The 15437-nt window shown below is 43.8% G+C and overlaps 1 protein-coding gene across 1 annotated transcript in view; it reads right to left on the bottom strand.

The window, feature by feature from the left end:
* Positions 1–15437, bottom strand: part of LOC137425150 (uncharacterized) — a 510298-nt gene that overhangs the window by 298433 nt on the left and 196428 nt on the right. Inside the window, exons 32-41 of the mRNA XM_078776351.1 lie at positions 14519–14590; positions 14275–14334; positions 13083–13118; positions 12893–12937; positions 12702–12737; positions 11248–11292; positions 10899–10934; positions 10512–10547; positions 10331–10363; positions 729–800 (exon numbers count right to left, since the gene is read on the bottom strand). Coding sequence (XP_078632477.1) covers positions 729–800; positions 10331–10363; positions 10512–10547; positions 10899–10934; positions 11248–11292; positions 12702–12737; positions 12893–12937; positions 13083–13118; positions 14275–14334; positions 14519–14590 — 471 coding nt within the window. The remainder of the gene's footprint in view (positions 1–728; positions 801–10330; positions 10364–10511; positions 10548–10898; positions 10935–11247; positions 11293–12701; positions 12738–12892; positions 12938–13082; positions 13119–14274; positions 14335–14518; positions 14591–15437) is intronic.

Below are 15437 nucleotides of genomic sequence, written 5' to 3'. Positions count from 1 at the left end.
CGTTCAGCACTTTCCATGGAAATTGCGGTGTCTCTGGCATTTTGGAACGTCAGTCTTCTCTCAGCAAGCAGGCGTCTACGAGTGCGGTCATCGGACATGCCAACCACCAGCAAATCACGAAGCATGTCATCAATCGTGTCCCCAAACTCACACAGATGTGACAGTTTTTTGAGGTGTGCAATGAAGTCTGCGATCGACTGACCTTGCTGCTGTCTGCACATGTAAAAATTAAACCGACACAGGATGACTGAAGGAGATGGGTTGCAATGTTCCTTCAAAGCGGCCTTGAGCTCTGCATACGTGAGCTCCTGGATTGTCCGAGGCCGAATCAGGTTTTTAACGAGTGTGAACGTCTCACCTCCGCAAACGGACAGGAAGACGGCCTTCATCAGGCCTTCGGTCGCAATGCCGTTCGCCTCGAAGTAGAAAGACAATCGCTCAGAATACGTGTCAAAATCCCCCTCATGAGGGTCGAATTCATCGATATGGCCGAAAGATGTCATGGTCTAGATGTTTACCTTCGTCGCCATGTAAAGTATCTCGACAAACTGCGATCAATTGTCGTACGCGTTTATTCACTCTGCCGATCAAGGCCCGATTCACAGCAGCGCCATCCGAGCTCTGGCGTAGGGATACAACCCGGTCCCGGTGTAGGGATACAACGGTGAACATTTGCACTGCATACATGACACATATTAAAATGCATGTTTTGTTTGGTTGACATTTACCTTATATCCTTTGATCCCAGGCACTCCAGGCTCACCATGTTCACCCTTGTCCCCAGCATTGCCCTTGTCCCCCTGCCAGACAAAGTAAACTTAATGACTACTACTAATGTCTCAAATACTTTGCCCACTCAAAATTCACCCATGGGGAGGACAATTATATTCACAGATGTAACCCTGAGAAAATCGTCTCCCAATTGCACAACAAATCCCTCTAACTCTAAATAACGCAAGGAAAACTTACTGTATTTGTTTATAAAGTCACAATGACATGAGGCAACCTTTTCCATGCCTTGCTGATGTAATTGACTAAGTCTGCTTTTCAGCTTCACATGGATATACAAGAAACTTTGGTGCAGGAGGAGGCCTTTCAGCCTATCATGCCTGCACTACACAAACCCTAGAAACTTTCTTCCAGCTAACAACCTACCTGCCCATAGCAGTAAGGAGCAGCATGTGCAGTTTGGAATTCCTTTGGTTCAAGACTACAGAAAAAGAGCCCAAGAATTGTTCATCCTCTAAACCCTCCCTGTATTTATTCACTTTTGAAAAGTGCTTTCTAAGTCGTTTTGCTGAGTTTCAGAATCGTAATTATTTGGTTGAAGTGAACATACACACAGTCCCCCGTTATGCGGCATCGCAGCACAAAATAACTGAAAGATGCATTCATAGTACAAGCTGATATCAAAGCATTTCAACAGGACATAAGAAAGAGCATTTCAACACTGGTTTGATTATGTTGTTAATAGACTGAAGTTAGATTCCTCTGAAACACATCCTCTTTTATGGAGTCCAGTACCTTCCAATGTCCAACATACCTTCCAATGTTTCAGCCACTGTTTAAAGTGAACAACACAATGCCAAGCTCACAGCCTGCAGCACACAATGTCCCCTCACACCTGGCTTTCTGACTTCATCCACTCATACAATGTGTTATCAATGGAACCATTTGCTCTGCTTGTCTACTCTATCAGTGGATAGACCTGGGGCTGATATCTGAGAAGGCATTATTTCACAACTTTGCTGCACCCCCCTGGCATCTTACGTTTCATGATTTTTTTATGTTCCTTGATATATAAGATGATAATAATTTCAAAACATTACCCCTCTGGGAAAGTGTCCAAACGACCTTAATCGGATAACTTTAGACACCAGGGGTCCGATCGCTTCGCGCGCCATTTTTGGTCCACCAGATTAAGGGTGTGTGGTCATATTATGGTCTATAACTTTATTGATATACAAATAACATCACATTTGAATATATCAATAGAATGGTGATGTATTGATCTCTATATTGGTGTATTATATAACGATAATTGACAATAAGTAAAGTCACCAGATATATTTGAGTACATGTGCAACATATTGTAAGTTACCGAAAAGGGGGCATTTTCTCGCGATACATTGAAAAGGGTTTTTTTTTTTGCAAAAAATTATGTCACACTAATTAAGTTTACATAAATGTATTGTTACAAACTAACATATAAACATACTTAAGGTATTGTATGTATATACCACTGAAATATTCCAAGTACAAAACTATACCATATGCATGACTCCAACAGGCAAGACGAGAATGAGAAGTCAGCGAAGATGAACGTGCATGATATCAGACTTAAATGTACATAGCACAGACATATTCCAATACTATTATCTAATATTAGCAATGTTATTCTCATTATCCAAACACAACATTTCTCATCTGGCTCACTCATAGTTTAGAATTTAGATCCTATCTAAGGACTTACAATATTGTCCTATGACGTAAACGCCAAATGCAATTCTGGTACACGTAAACATAGTCGCAACTGCTTGTATTGTATGCTACTAAATTCTGAGCACTGCATGCTACTGGATGTTTCATGTTTAGTTGACTGCTGTGATTCATCTATGCATGGTTGCTTTACCTAACTCGATGCTATATCTATCTATTGTAGGATGTTGTATGTGCAGTTAAAGTGCGTTTTTTTGTGTGCATGCAAATATGCATATGGTGCATAACTCAATAATATTTTATATCTTTTTGCAGGCTGCTGTATGTACCACTAGCAGAGGTACCCGGCTTTGCACGGGAGTGGGAGGAGGAGGGGAGGGGGAAGAGGAGGGGAGGGGAACGGGGGGGGAGGGGGGAGGGGGAAGCGGGGGAGGGGAAGGGTGCGGGGGTGCCCAGGGGAAGAAGGGCCCCTCCCCTCCCCCTCCCCCCCCTTTCCCCTCCCCCCCTCCCCTCCCCTCCCCCTTCCCCCTCCCCCTCCCCCTTCCCCCTCCCCCTCCCCCTTCCCCCTCCCCCTCCCCCCTCCCATCCCCTTCCCCCTCGTTCCCCTCCCCTTCTCTTCCCCCTCCCCTCCTCCTCCCCCTTCACACCAGGGGGCTTGACTCAGCCTGTCATCCCACCGAGGTCGGAAGTCGGAACTCATTGTCGTCAAATAAATGTAGCCTGTATGTTTCACTCTTTGTCACATGCCGTTGGTCCCATGTCAATCGGATGAAGTTGAAAAATTAACGTTACGAAGGTTCTCTGGGACGTACTGATTCCGAATAATGAAGTTGAAAAATTAACGTTCCGAAATACGCTAATTACGCTAACAGAAGCGCTGGAGGGAGCACTGCGCTCCCTCCCTTAGATTCCCTCCCTCTTCTGCTAGCGCTAATTACGCGTAACACACTAATTTTAAAACCCGAAGTTTTTTTAATTTTAAGGTGTGCTGTAGTCAGAAGCGCTAGAAGCGCTGCGCTCCCTCCCTTCGAATCCCTCTCTCTTCTGCTAGTGCTAATAATACGCTAATTTTAAAACCCGAAATTTTTTAAATGTTTATGTCTCCGTGACATTCCTGGGACCATCCCGAGTCGAACAGTACTTTCCGCTCGCAAATCCGTCCACGGGTTCTCGAGATCTTAGAGATCATAGATACATAGATCAGGACCAACTCTACTTTATATATATAGATAGACGGCAGACTCTTGGTTTTTAGAAGCTAATTAGCTGCATTATGATCGGATGTCATAACGCCTAACGGCGGCATAATTTTTTTGTTTCAAGCCAAATAAACATGAAAACAATAAGAAAATGACAAAACAATAACTTTAATAAAACACTCAACGGGATCTGTCCCAAAAATTGTGCGGGAAAGGACGTGATAAAAGCGAAAAATAAATGTCAGAGGGGTGATTCGAACCCCGGACTCTGAAAAGATAAGGCGTCATGCTAACAGCTCGACCACTTCGACCCGTCATTTCCGGAAAGCTATTTGTGAGAGTGACTTGAAACGAAAGATTATTTTACGCGCTGCTGAAAGGTATTTATGCGTTATTATTTATTCGCTAGCAAGTGATTATAAATGTTTATGTCTCCGTGACATTCCTGGGACCATCCCGAGTCGAACAGTACTTTCCGCTCGCAAATCCGTCCACGGGTTCTCGAGATCTTAGAGATTGTAGACCCGAAGTTTTTTTAATTTTAAGGTGTGCTGTAGTCAGAAGCGCTAGAAGCGCTGCGCTCCCTCCCTTCGAATCCCTCTCTCTTCTGCTAGTGCTAATAATACGCTAATTTTAAAACCCGAAATTTTTTAAATGTTTATGTCTCCGTGACATTCCTGGGACCATCCCGAGTCGAACAGTACTTTCCGCTCGCAAATCCGTCCACGGGTTCTCGAGATCTTAGAGATCACACATAGATCAGGATACAGACACAGAGGCCAACTCTACTTTATATATATAGATGCTTAATAGCTACGGTGATGTGCTTTATGTATTAGTTAAGGGTGATGTGCTTAATATATGCAAACTTGCATGTCTTATCTAACTCAGCGCTATTATATTGCTGCGGTTTTGAGATTGGCACATTGAAGTCATTAAAGGCTAAAGGGTTGCCCCGCATAGTTAGTCACACGAACAACATAAAGGCCCATTTGTAGTATAGTTATGTCTTAGTATGTGTAAGAATAGGCCATTTCCCCTCTTAGTGCCTGCGTTGTGTAAAGACAGGAAAATAGGCTTTACTTGCCACCGATTTCCAAGCCACCCTCGCCTCGATCCAGTTTGTTAAGCATTGGCTGCCCACTAGTCGAGTAACCACGAGGTAGGCCTAAAAAGGGTGGGGCCGGCGTTGAGGTCGGGGAGTGGCAGCGGGAGATGGTAAGAGCCACCAGCCAATCAGGGCTCTAGCGGCATGGCGTGAGAGGGCGTGGTGAGGCGCGTCTGGTGAGTTCGAGAAGCTTCGCGGGGCGGGTCTATATAAGTCGCTGTGCAAAGCCCTTGAGGAGGAATTGACTTGCATCATTAGCGCGGGAGGACTTGAGGGGGTTTGCTCGTTGTGAAAGGGCTCGTTGTGAAAGGACTCGCACGCCAGGACTCGCAGAGGAGAGAGAAAGGATTCAGACTCGCAAGATACGCGCATTGTTTAAGGGCTTGCGCAGGGAGAGAGAGAGAGAAGAAGAGGCGTTGAACTGTGCCAAGTACGTGGGTGCAGCCAGACGCGCCAGTAACTCATTGCGCTTTTCACCCACGCGAGTAAGCGCGGCCATAGCCGCAAGTGAATAACCGCCAGCCGCGTCGATGTCCGCTCCCTACCAATTCGCCCCGTGATAACCCGCTCCGTTCGGACAACACGCGGAGAGCTCCTGCCTTCACCTACTCCAAAGGACGTGCCGGGGACCGGAGAGGGAGCTGCACGGAAGCCATCCCGGGACGCGCTGGTGAACATCGTCCTGCCATCAGCAATCCCCGTGTGAGTGTGTGTGTGTGTGAGACGGGCCCATGTCCTTGGGATTAAGTATAAGACTGTTTTAAGGATTGCTCTGTGTCTCTGCTCTTGAACCATTGTACATTGTAAATAATAATAATAAAACCTGTTATTCCTTTGCTTCCAAATTCGATCACCTTTGTGATTTCTCCTTTGACTAAGCATGGTACGAATAAGAACCGCTTGAATCGGGGTCTAGTAAGTGATAACGGCGCGGATCGCGTGTACGCAACCGCTCGGTGTATCAACACACGTGGTTCGTGCGGGGCTTATATCCTCGCTTCAGGGCAGCGCAAGTATTTAGGTAATAGCGAATTTGGTCCTAATATCCTATTTCGCGCTGTCCGGAAGGGACGTCATAGGTCCTGGGTCGCGCTGGTCAGTCAAAGACAAGGGGACTAATCCCCCCTTGGTAAGGGGAGAAGGCCGGCGGCGGATCCGCAACAATATATATGCTGCAGGCTTAGATGTAGTCGTGTATGGAGCAACTAACGAGATGAGACAGCGATATACTTGACATGGCTGAACAAGACTCTAATAAACAATCACGAAATGTGAAAGTGCCAGCTGTGTTCACGTTCGATACATCAGCGGATCCACCAGAGGAGAAGCGAGCAAGAGTGACAATTAACTGGGACAGCTGTTTGTGTCATGGTTCCTCCACCAGTGTTGGTCGTCTCGAAACATTTACAGCAAAGTCGTGGGAAAATTTTTGCCGTGCAGGTCAACGAAGACAAGACAGTATGTATGATATTCTTAAAGAATATGTCAATGGAACAACCCCCCTACCAAAATATGTCACTGAGCTGGTCAAGCACCACAATTGTTATGCTGGCTATATTCTGGAAAAGACCATCCAGAGGTTCGAGAGAGCTCGAGAAGGAAGTGGCAGGATCAGGGATAATTCCGAGGACCAACCAAGCAGCAGCCATCGACAGACCCGATCAACCATACCACATCTTCAACAATCGCAGTGCATCATGTCAAGGTGACAAATAGCTTGCTTCAGATCGAAGACGAAAAGAGCCAGTTAATTTCCTGACACTTGCACCAGCAGTTGAAAATCTCATCCATGCTGCAGAGATACGGAAAGATGACCGAGTACTGATGGAATTACGCGGTGGTGCCTGTGGTGCTGCCGATCCGATAGCGGGAGACATCTTGATTCATCGATCATGTCAGAGTTTCTATACACATCAGAGACACCTGAATACTCTGACTATATCTGCTGAACAAACACATCAAATGAACCTTACAGAGCAAGATCCCCATGATAGAGCATTCGATATGGTCGCTGATGATGTGTAGGCTCAAGTCCTAGATAACTTAGAAGTCTTACAAATGAGTGACTTATTACAGCAAATGGTGCAGTTGCTGGCTGAGTGTTGTGTGCAACGTCCTGAGTGAATGAATGAATGAATAAATGAATGAATGAATGAATGAATAGCTGCTTGTCTCACATCACAGACTGGTTGGTGGCTTCTCTGTTTTACTGCCTCTCTTCTGGTCTACCTACCTCTGCTCTCTCAGCCCTCTGACCCTCCCCAGTTCACCGAAATACAGCTCTTCTTCCAGTAATTCCCACCCTGGTTTAACGCCACAAATCTAGGCTTGCCGCATTCCTTCGCTCTTTTGTTTGTTTGTGTAACTGCTTTCTGAAGATGGTTAAATTGCACTCTTCCCTGCGTAGTTCCAAGCAGGTTAGCACCATTACCTCATGTCATCTCCCATTCTTATCTGCAGCCATTTATACTCACATTAACCCTGCAATGCATGACTCGGGTCTGGATCCAGTAGACCCGGCTGCCCATAGAATGCCTTCAAGCCATGCATCCTAGGGTTAACTTACCAAACCATATCACTGCAGATTATAGTGTTTCCTCCTCTCCTTCCTCTCTCATTTCCTGTTCGTTCATTCTCTTGCTTATTTTGTACAAATGCGGCCTCACTGACTCACTGCCCTCCTAGCATTACAGCATCCTGAAATTCATCTTTGAGATTTCAAAAGCCATCATCACTTCTGGGGATATATTGACAGCAATGCCATTGGCAAACAGTTTCATGACTGACCTTCGGCTTATGACGATTTCCTCCTGTATGACAACCTGGGTCCTTCTACTCATTTCAGATGGATATAAGGATTACAACCCTGATCTCTGCTTTGTATCAGTTGATGAGTCTATACAACCCCTAATTGAATCACATAAGATACTCCCCCACTCATGCTAACATCACCCTGCCATCATCCATGCTGGAATTGAAGTGCCAGTCATCTGATTGAAGCCTGTACACACAACACACACAACAGGCATTTTAACGCCATTTTCCCTGCAAGGGCGGGGGTTAGCCTCATTATCCAAAGAGGTTTACTGATTGTCCATGAAGTCCATGGTCCATGAAGAGGTTTACTGATTGAAGCCTGTACCTCAATGGAATTTCCAAAAAACGAATCGGTCAGGTTTTACCATAGAAGTAAATGAAAAGATTACCTCTATTGATGACACCCGATAACTACAGAGCCTTTTGTCAATTCCTCAGGTTAGCTGCCTCGACATCCCTAGAGGCTACAGGAAAACTTTCACCCCTTGCCAGCAGTCAGACACTGAAACCACTTTGAAGTAGTGTGAGGAAACTGGCAATCCTGACACCACCATTCAGCATCTCTCATCTCTGGGCTCGGCACGTCGTCGAAAATGGATAGAAGTCATGGAGAACATAGATTTCACTCATTCTAGCAGGAAAGTTTGGAATCCTCTCTGCCACCTGAGTACCTCTTGTTACCTGGGTACCACACCAATGCCTCCCCCAACCCTTAGTCACTGTGAATGCTATGGCACCTAAGTTGCTCCAAAATTCCAAAGGTGGCACATCCAAGCACACGAGGACCAAGGTGCAGAAATAACCTTCTGCTACAATATCTACACTACCTTCTACCTCCAACATGGCATCTCCATATGCTCTTCATGAAATATATGTGGCTCTCAACTCTACTGAATCTGGGAAAGCTGCAGGCCAAGATAGCATATACCCAGAATTACGGAATACTCTCAGACATAAGGGTAGAGTTTGAATCGCCTCCTACTTTATGTTCATCCACCAATCTGGCATCATCCATTTGATGTGGAGAGAGGCTAACATTATCATCACAACAAAGCCAGGGAAACCGCTAGATAACCCCTCAAACTACCGAACCATACCTTAGTGTTGCACTTCATACAAACTGTTTGAGCATCTACTACTAACCCATATCTCACCTCTGTTTAAACCCTCCATCCCAGTGGAGTGGCAGGATTCAGACCAGGGATAAGCTGGGTTGATCAAGTCCGAGCATTAATAACCTATATTGAGGCTGGATACCAACACTCTAACAAGAATTGTGTTACTTTAATAGATATTTGAGGAGTCTATGACATAGTTTAGAGACATGGCATGCCTCCTTCTCAAGCCAGCAAAGCTCCTTCTCTTTTCAGCAACAATGTGAGTACTACAATCTATGCTCAGAAACTGATGTTTGGGCGTCTTATTTGGGGTCATGACCAGTACACCAAGAACATTGAATGATAGTCTCCCCCAAGGACCCAGCTTATCCCTGTCCCAACGCATCAAAAACCACTGTAACTGTGCGAGCAATCACATGGCTAATCGTCTGGCTGCCTTACATCTGAGAAATCACCTAGCTAATACCAAGCTAGACATCTCCTTTTGTGACTAGCCACTCCACAATGAACCACATCCCAAATATCTTGGAGTCACTTTGGATTGCAGCCTGACATACGGAGAATATCTGAAAAGGGTCTGTGAGAAAACTAAAACCATGAACGAGGAAGTCTACACTCTAGGCAGAAGGGAAAAGTTTATTTCTCTGCCACACCTTGCCCACTCTGTGCTGCTGATGCTTTCACCATAAAGAGATTCCTTGCCACCTGCCATTCTCAACTATACTCCAACACAACTTCAATTCCTAGGACTCCAACTCCTGGGGCTCCAACACCACTCCAACTCCTGGGATTCTAACACCACTACAACTCCTGGTTATCAAACACTACTCCAACCCCTGGTTCTCCAATGATACTCCAACTCCTGGGGCTCCAGTGCTACTCCCACTCTTTAGGCTGCCGTGCTACTCCAACTCCTGGGGCTGTAACGATACTCCAGATACTCCAATTATTGGGATTGCAATGCTACTCCAACTCCTGGGGCTGTTACACTACTGATCTTTCTACCTAATTGCGGCACTCAATTATATCCAATTGAGTCATGCTCCCCTGGTGTTTCGCCTTTTAAAGGTTGCAGTGTGAGTCATGCCCAAATGTCATTGGCACCTCCATGTCTCGTGTCTCGGCATATCTCACGGCACATCCCACGCCGTATCTCAGAGGTACTGTTATAATGAGGGGGGTGCGGTAAATGGAACACCCACTTGATTTGTGGGACATGTGACTGCTATGCTAAAGATAGTTCCTCTTTAACCATTTGTGTATAATCATGTAATACTTGCACAAACATAACTTTACACCATATACAAATAATCACAACAACAGGGGGTGCCCCCCTCCTTTCCCACACATTCTAATCTAAATCTGGGGGAAATGGGGTCGTTGGGGGTGAGGAGCAAGGTCATGTCGCCCCACCTTCCACCCTAGTCTAAAAACAAAAAGTTGTACATCACAGAATACAAACAAGCACTATTGGTTATTTTCAATGAATTGGGTAAAGCTATATCATAACTTTATCGTTAGAGTACAACTTCTTCACATCCTCTTCAATGGGTTTTTTTTTAAAGTAGTGTGTAATCCATGTATGAATAATAGGGGGAAAAAAACTGCTCAGCGCATTTGCCATTTGCATTTGTCTGTGAAACAGTTACCTTCGCTCCATTTCCCCCAGTTGTGCCAGTAACCTGCGAGAATAGAAACAAATTAATAATGCAAGCAATGAAGGTATTAAATCACAGATTGAATGGAAAATGTTCCATGTTTACTTTAATATTCTGAGAGATGTATTGGACTGTAATCAAAATTGCTAATGTTGAATGCTACATCTCTCACCCCAATCACTGCCTTGCCTGGCAGCCCGCGATCTCCCTGAAAAGACACTCCATGTCAAGGTGGCAGTTAAAAGTTCAGACAATCACAAGACCTTGTTAGACAAGCTTTTTCAAAAGGTCAGAAATGTGGTTTACTGTTTTAAGCATGACATGAATTTAATGATAGATCACTGAAATTAACTTTCGACTGAGAGAATAACACTTTTCCAATAATTTTCATGTTTCTCATGGAAGAGTAGTGCTGTTGATCATCTATGATACATTATATGCTAACGTCATATCTTCCATCTCCCATCTCTCACCATACCCTACCAAGTCCTGGGTAACAGGTGAACCTCAGAAAAACAAATTGAAATATAAATCCCCAGTGAAAATTATCGTCACTTACAGTCACTCCTGGTAGACCAACAGATCCCATGGGACCCTGTGAATAAAAGAGTTGAACAAAATTGCAATGTTGCTTGACTTTGCTGATGAACCTATACAATAAATGTATTGGTGCATAGTTTGAACAAAGAAAAGTTTTGGAAGATTTGATGATTGCAAAATTAACATCTCACGAACAGCGATTTAAAAATTTGCTTTAATAAAAACGAAGACCCTTGGTACCTACCATTTCATAATAATGGAGGTGTGTTCAATATCAAAGAAATGCATAATTTAGCTCAATGGCTCACTCTTCATTCGATCACTTGAAATACACTTCAAATTGATCAACATTGTGATGGAAATCTTACCATTAAGCCTTGCCTGCCTGGTACACCAGCCAAACCGGGGTCCCCCTGATAAATAACAAATGCAATCAACGACTATTGTTTATACTCAGTGATTCATTGTATTAGTCATTGATTAATTCAAACATTAAAAATGAAGCATTCCAAGTTCTGTTGTCAGGATGCACATATCTCACAAACAAATTCACCATCCTGAGTTACACTTGAAGCATTTACAAGTGAACCACAAAGTGTGGAGTGGAATCACACTTAGAACAGATGAGGCAGGGTGAGGAGATGAACCCCTCTTTGAAATCATTAATGAACCAGCTCAGATTTTACAAACAAGCTGAACTTTACAAGCTTTACATGATAATTCCCTGAAACTAGCATTGAATCCAAATCCTTTACCTTCAGCCAGATTTGATCAAACATTCCCCGGGACACCAGACTAGTGTCCTCACCACTTGGCCAATGTCCCACTGTGATCATTATTATTAGAACATCTTACTATAATTCACCAAATGTCCGTCTGTCTGTTCGAAGGTACCGTAAAAACTGCTGAACCGATCGCCAAGATATCCTGGGACCCCTGGGAGTAAAATAGGCTATTTAGTTTTCCCAATTTCAGCTTTGGTCTCCAACATTCTCAGGTTTGGACTCCCGCATAACATTCGCGTTCGCATAACGTTCATTGTGACGATGTTCTCATTGTGACGATGTATGTGTTCACAGTAGTGTTTGACGTGACGGTGTGAACGTAATTTCGTAATGTTTCGTTTCGTAATCCTTTAATGAACGTTGAATGTTTAATGAACGTTTAATGCCCTTTGATGTCCGGGGCCGCACACGCGCTACACTGGACGGGCCAACGTGTACCTTGCCCTTCGCCGTCATGCTCGGGTAAACCGCTGAGCCCCATCCGTGATGGGGACTGGGGCTTGAGACGGTGTCCCACGAACGAGGAATTCCCAGTAAGCGCGAGTCATCAGCTCGCGTTGATTAAGTCCCTGCCCTTTGTACACACCGCCCGTCGCCGCACATCACAATGAAACACAATCACAATTCACATATTCGTGCAATTCGAGAAAAGGAACTTTTATCAGCAATGTCGTCTATCCTGAAGTTCTAAGCTGAAGAAGAGGTACAAAATCATTCAATTATTTTCCCTAAAGAAAAGCGTACAGTTGATATCACGATTTGAAACACGATGGAATAATATTTACCGATATGAACAGTGATGTGGCTTTTATTGAAATTCTAAAGATACTGTTTTGATTTTGATGATTTACGTGTTATATGATTTGACGGATGTTTATATGAATCGTTTAAAATTAAAAAATTCTGCCTTCAATTTCTGATATTTTGCCTTTAAATTTCGGCTTCCTAATTGAAGCCCCGCCCACAGGGCGGGTACCGTTGCTAGTTTATCACAATTTTGCAATACAATATGAATTGGTAGTTTACAGAACACTCACACTCAATCCAGGAATTCCCATGGAACCCACAGGTCCCTGAAACAAAAACAAATCAGCTTGATAAATATACAAGAAATAAGCAGTTTGTGGCTTTAGTTCACTTCCATCATTTAATTAATTCTGCTTTTAACAATTCTGTTTTGTGCAGCAATCTCATAATAAATTGTAAACGGACAAGCCATATGACTCACTATCTCCCCCTTCAACACAGGAACTCCATCCGGGCCTCTTTCACCCTGTTGTGACACAATGAGACTTTAAGTAGGCCACCATCACATCAAATGCATCAATAATGATACTACAGGGCAAGTAAAGCACTTGGTTAAACAATGGAAATCTCAACAAGATATGAAAGTAGCACAAAGCTAGAGAGTGGCTCACCCTTTCTCCAATGTTCCCTGGTGGTCCAATAAATCCCTGGATGCACAGATAATAAGACACATATTGGTTCACGAGTTATCAAGTGACCACTATATTCGTCATGTGTGTGTCTGTCTGTCTATGTGTATGTCTGTCTGTCTGCAGCATAACTACCCCATGATATCATCCGATCTTGATGAAACTTGGGTGGGAGGTTGATATCATGATCTAGTTGTGTCCTGCCTAGAGTGAGCGTATTGCGCCCATTGTGGGTGGAGCCACGCCCGAAAAAGATGTCTTTTTAGGGGGTAATCGAGTTCAAGCTACATCTTCTCCGAGGGGTTTGGTGGAATCTGACAGGGGTTTCGATATTTGGTTAGGCCAATGTCATGTGTCTAGCCCCACGGAGCTCGATTTAAACATTTTTTTTTCATTTTTTAAATTTTTTTTTTTTTTTCCATTTCATTTTTCACCACATTTTCGGTATTGTGTAGCTAAGTAACCTCATAACTGATTGTACATTATTTTTTTATCTCATTTCGAGGTCAGTAACCTTCATTTTGACATTTCCAGGCCTGGGCTGTCCGGGCCTGTTTCGGTTACAGTCCGTCCTTTGTCATTGAATACCGCTCGCTCGTGAACCATCGTCGTCTCCTGACTTGTGTTATCTTAATACTGACAACATATGCTTCAAAGGATTCGAGAGATGAAATGTAAAATGTATTTACATGGGTAATTATTTTAAAACACGATGGTAAAGCGCGGCGTTACGCGCGCTGCTTGCGAGCAAGGAGGAAGCGGACAAGCGGTAACTTATAAGCGTCTTTATTTCAGGAGCTCACTGTAACACTGGCGCGCTCCGGGTCCGGGCTGCGCGCCCGGTGTATATCATGAGGCCACGCCTACCCCTCGGGCGTGGCCACCGCCCACTTGGTGCGCGGAATGATGTCACCACGCCAGTGGGCTTTTGTGTCCGCCACAATGGCATCTTTAAGAAGGCTCAAATCAATTTCTACAGGATGAAGCACAGTCTGTCATGTCTTCTGCCATGGGGACCTCAAGGCTAACCCCCGCTCTAGCAGGGAAAATGGCCTTAAAATGTCTGTTGTTGTGTTTGTTGTTGAAGCACAGTATTTGGAAAAAGACATGAGAATTATTAAAAGAAGGGGATTTGAAAGCAACTACAATGACAAAAAGCTTCTAATGTGTTCACCTGTTCTCCCGAAAGGCCCACAACACCGTTGGGTCCATGCCTTCCCACCAAATTGTCTCCCTGAGAAAGAAGCATTGTGGACAGTTCAAAGCACAATAATACAGCATTATCGGCCTTTAAACTTTGACCTTGCTCGACCTTGTACTCACTTCTATGCTTTGTATGACATGCTTTCTATATATAATCTGTTACAAATGGCAGCACTGGTTCAGCCTTTCCCTGATCAGATATGGAGATGACTCACCCTTTGTCCTTTGTGTCCAGCTCTTCCAGGGTAACCTGGACGTCCCTGAGGACCTTGGCGTCCTTGTTGACCCTGCAGATGGAGGACAATTCAAAATGTTTTGTAGTGAGGGTCTCCACACTTTGAAAAGTACTCATAGATTGTTAAAGAAGACACAGCAGGGGAAGTGAAGTGATGAAATGAAAAAGCAAAGCAATAATTTTTTGGAAGGTGGATGGGGAGTATGAGAGTGTTTGCATATCCATACAAGAGAACCGTTTGTCTGTCGCCATTTTTCTCTGAGATGGCTGAACATATCTTCGTCAAACTTTCAGGGGTTTGTCAGTAAGTGCCAGGGAATGTTATAGACAAGAATATTTTTTTTTTAATATTTGAAAAAACAAACAAAAACAAGGTCGATTTTTTGTGGAGATTAAAAAAAAACGCTCTATAGTGCCTAAACCTTTTTCATTAATGACAGTTATATACAAGTACACGTACGCATACATAAATACAAAACAATTACCAGACATTTGAACTCAAATAATCAAGATTCAATCAAACAATTCTCGAAGCGGTCGAAGTTGGTGGTAAGGCTTCTTCTTCTTTCTGAATGTCATCAAACTTAAGTCAGAAACATGATCAACAGCACATTCAGCAGCATATATTCAATGAAACGCATTTCAATTCCACTTCTGAGGTGACACCTGTACAGTATTTACCACACAGAGAATGTAAAAATACCAGTACAGTCTTTACAGTATTTATTATTATTACCTCCGCCACCCAAGGTGGATGGAGGTTATGTTTTCACCCCTGTCTGTTTGTCTGTTTGTTTGTGAAGAAAATATCTCAAAAAGTTGTGGACGGATTTGGACAAAATTTGGCAGAGATGTAGCGCATGTCACAAGGACGAAATGATTAGATTTTGGTGAAGATC

The sequence above is a fragment of the Myxine glutinosa genome, chromosome 4 (assembly GCF_964187855.1).
Source record: "Myxine glutinosa chromosome 4, kmMyxGlut1.1, whole genome shotgun sequence".
Lineage (NCBI taxonomy): Eukaryota > Metazoa > Chordata > Myxini > Myxiniformes > Myxinidae > Myxine > Myxine glutinosa.
Note: the sequence above shows the minus strand (reverse complement) of the source record. Positions and strands in the feature narration are given on the sequence as shown.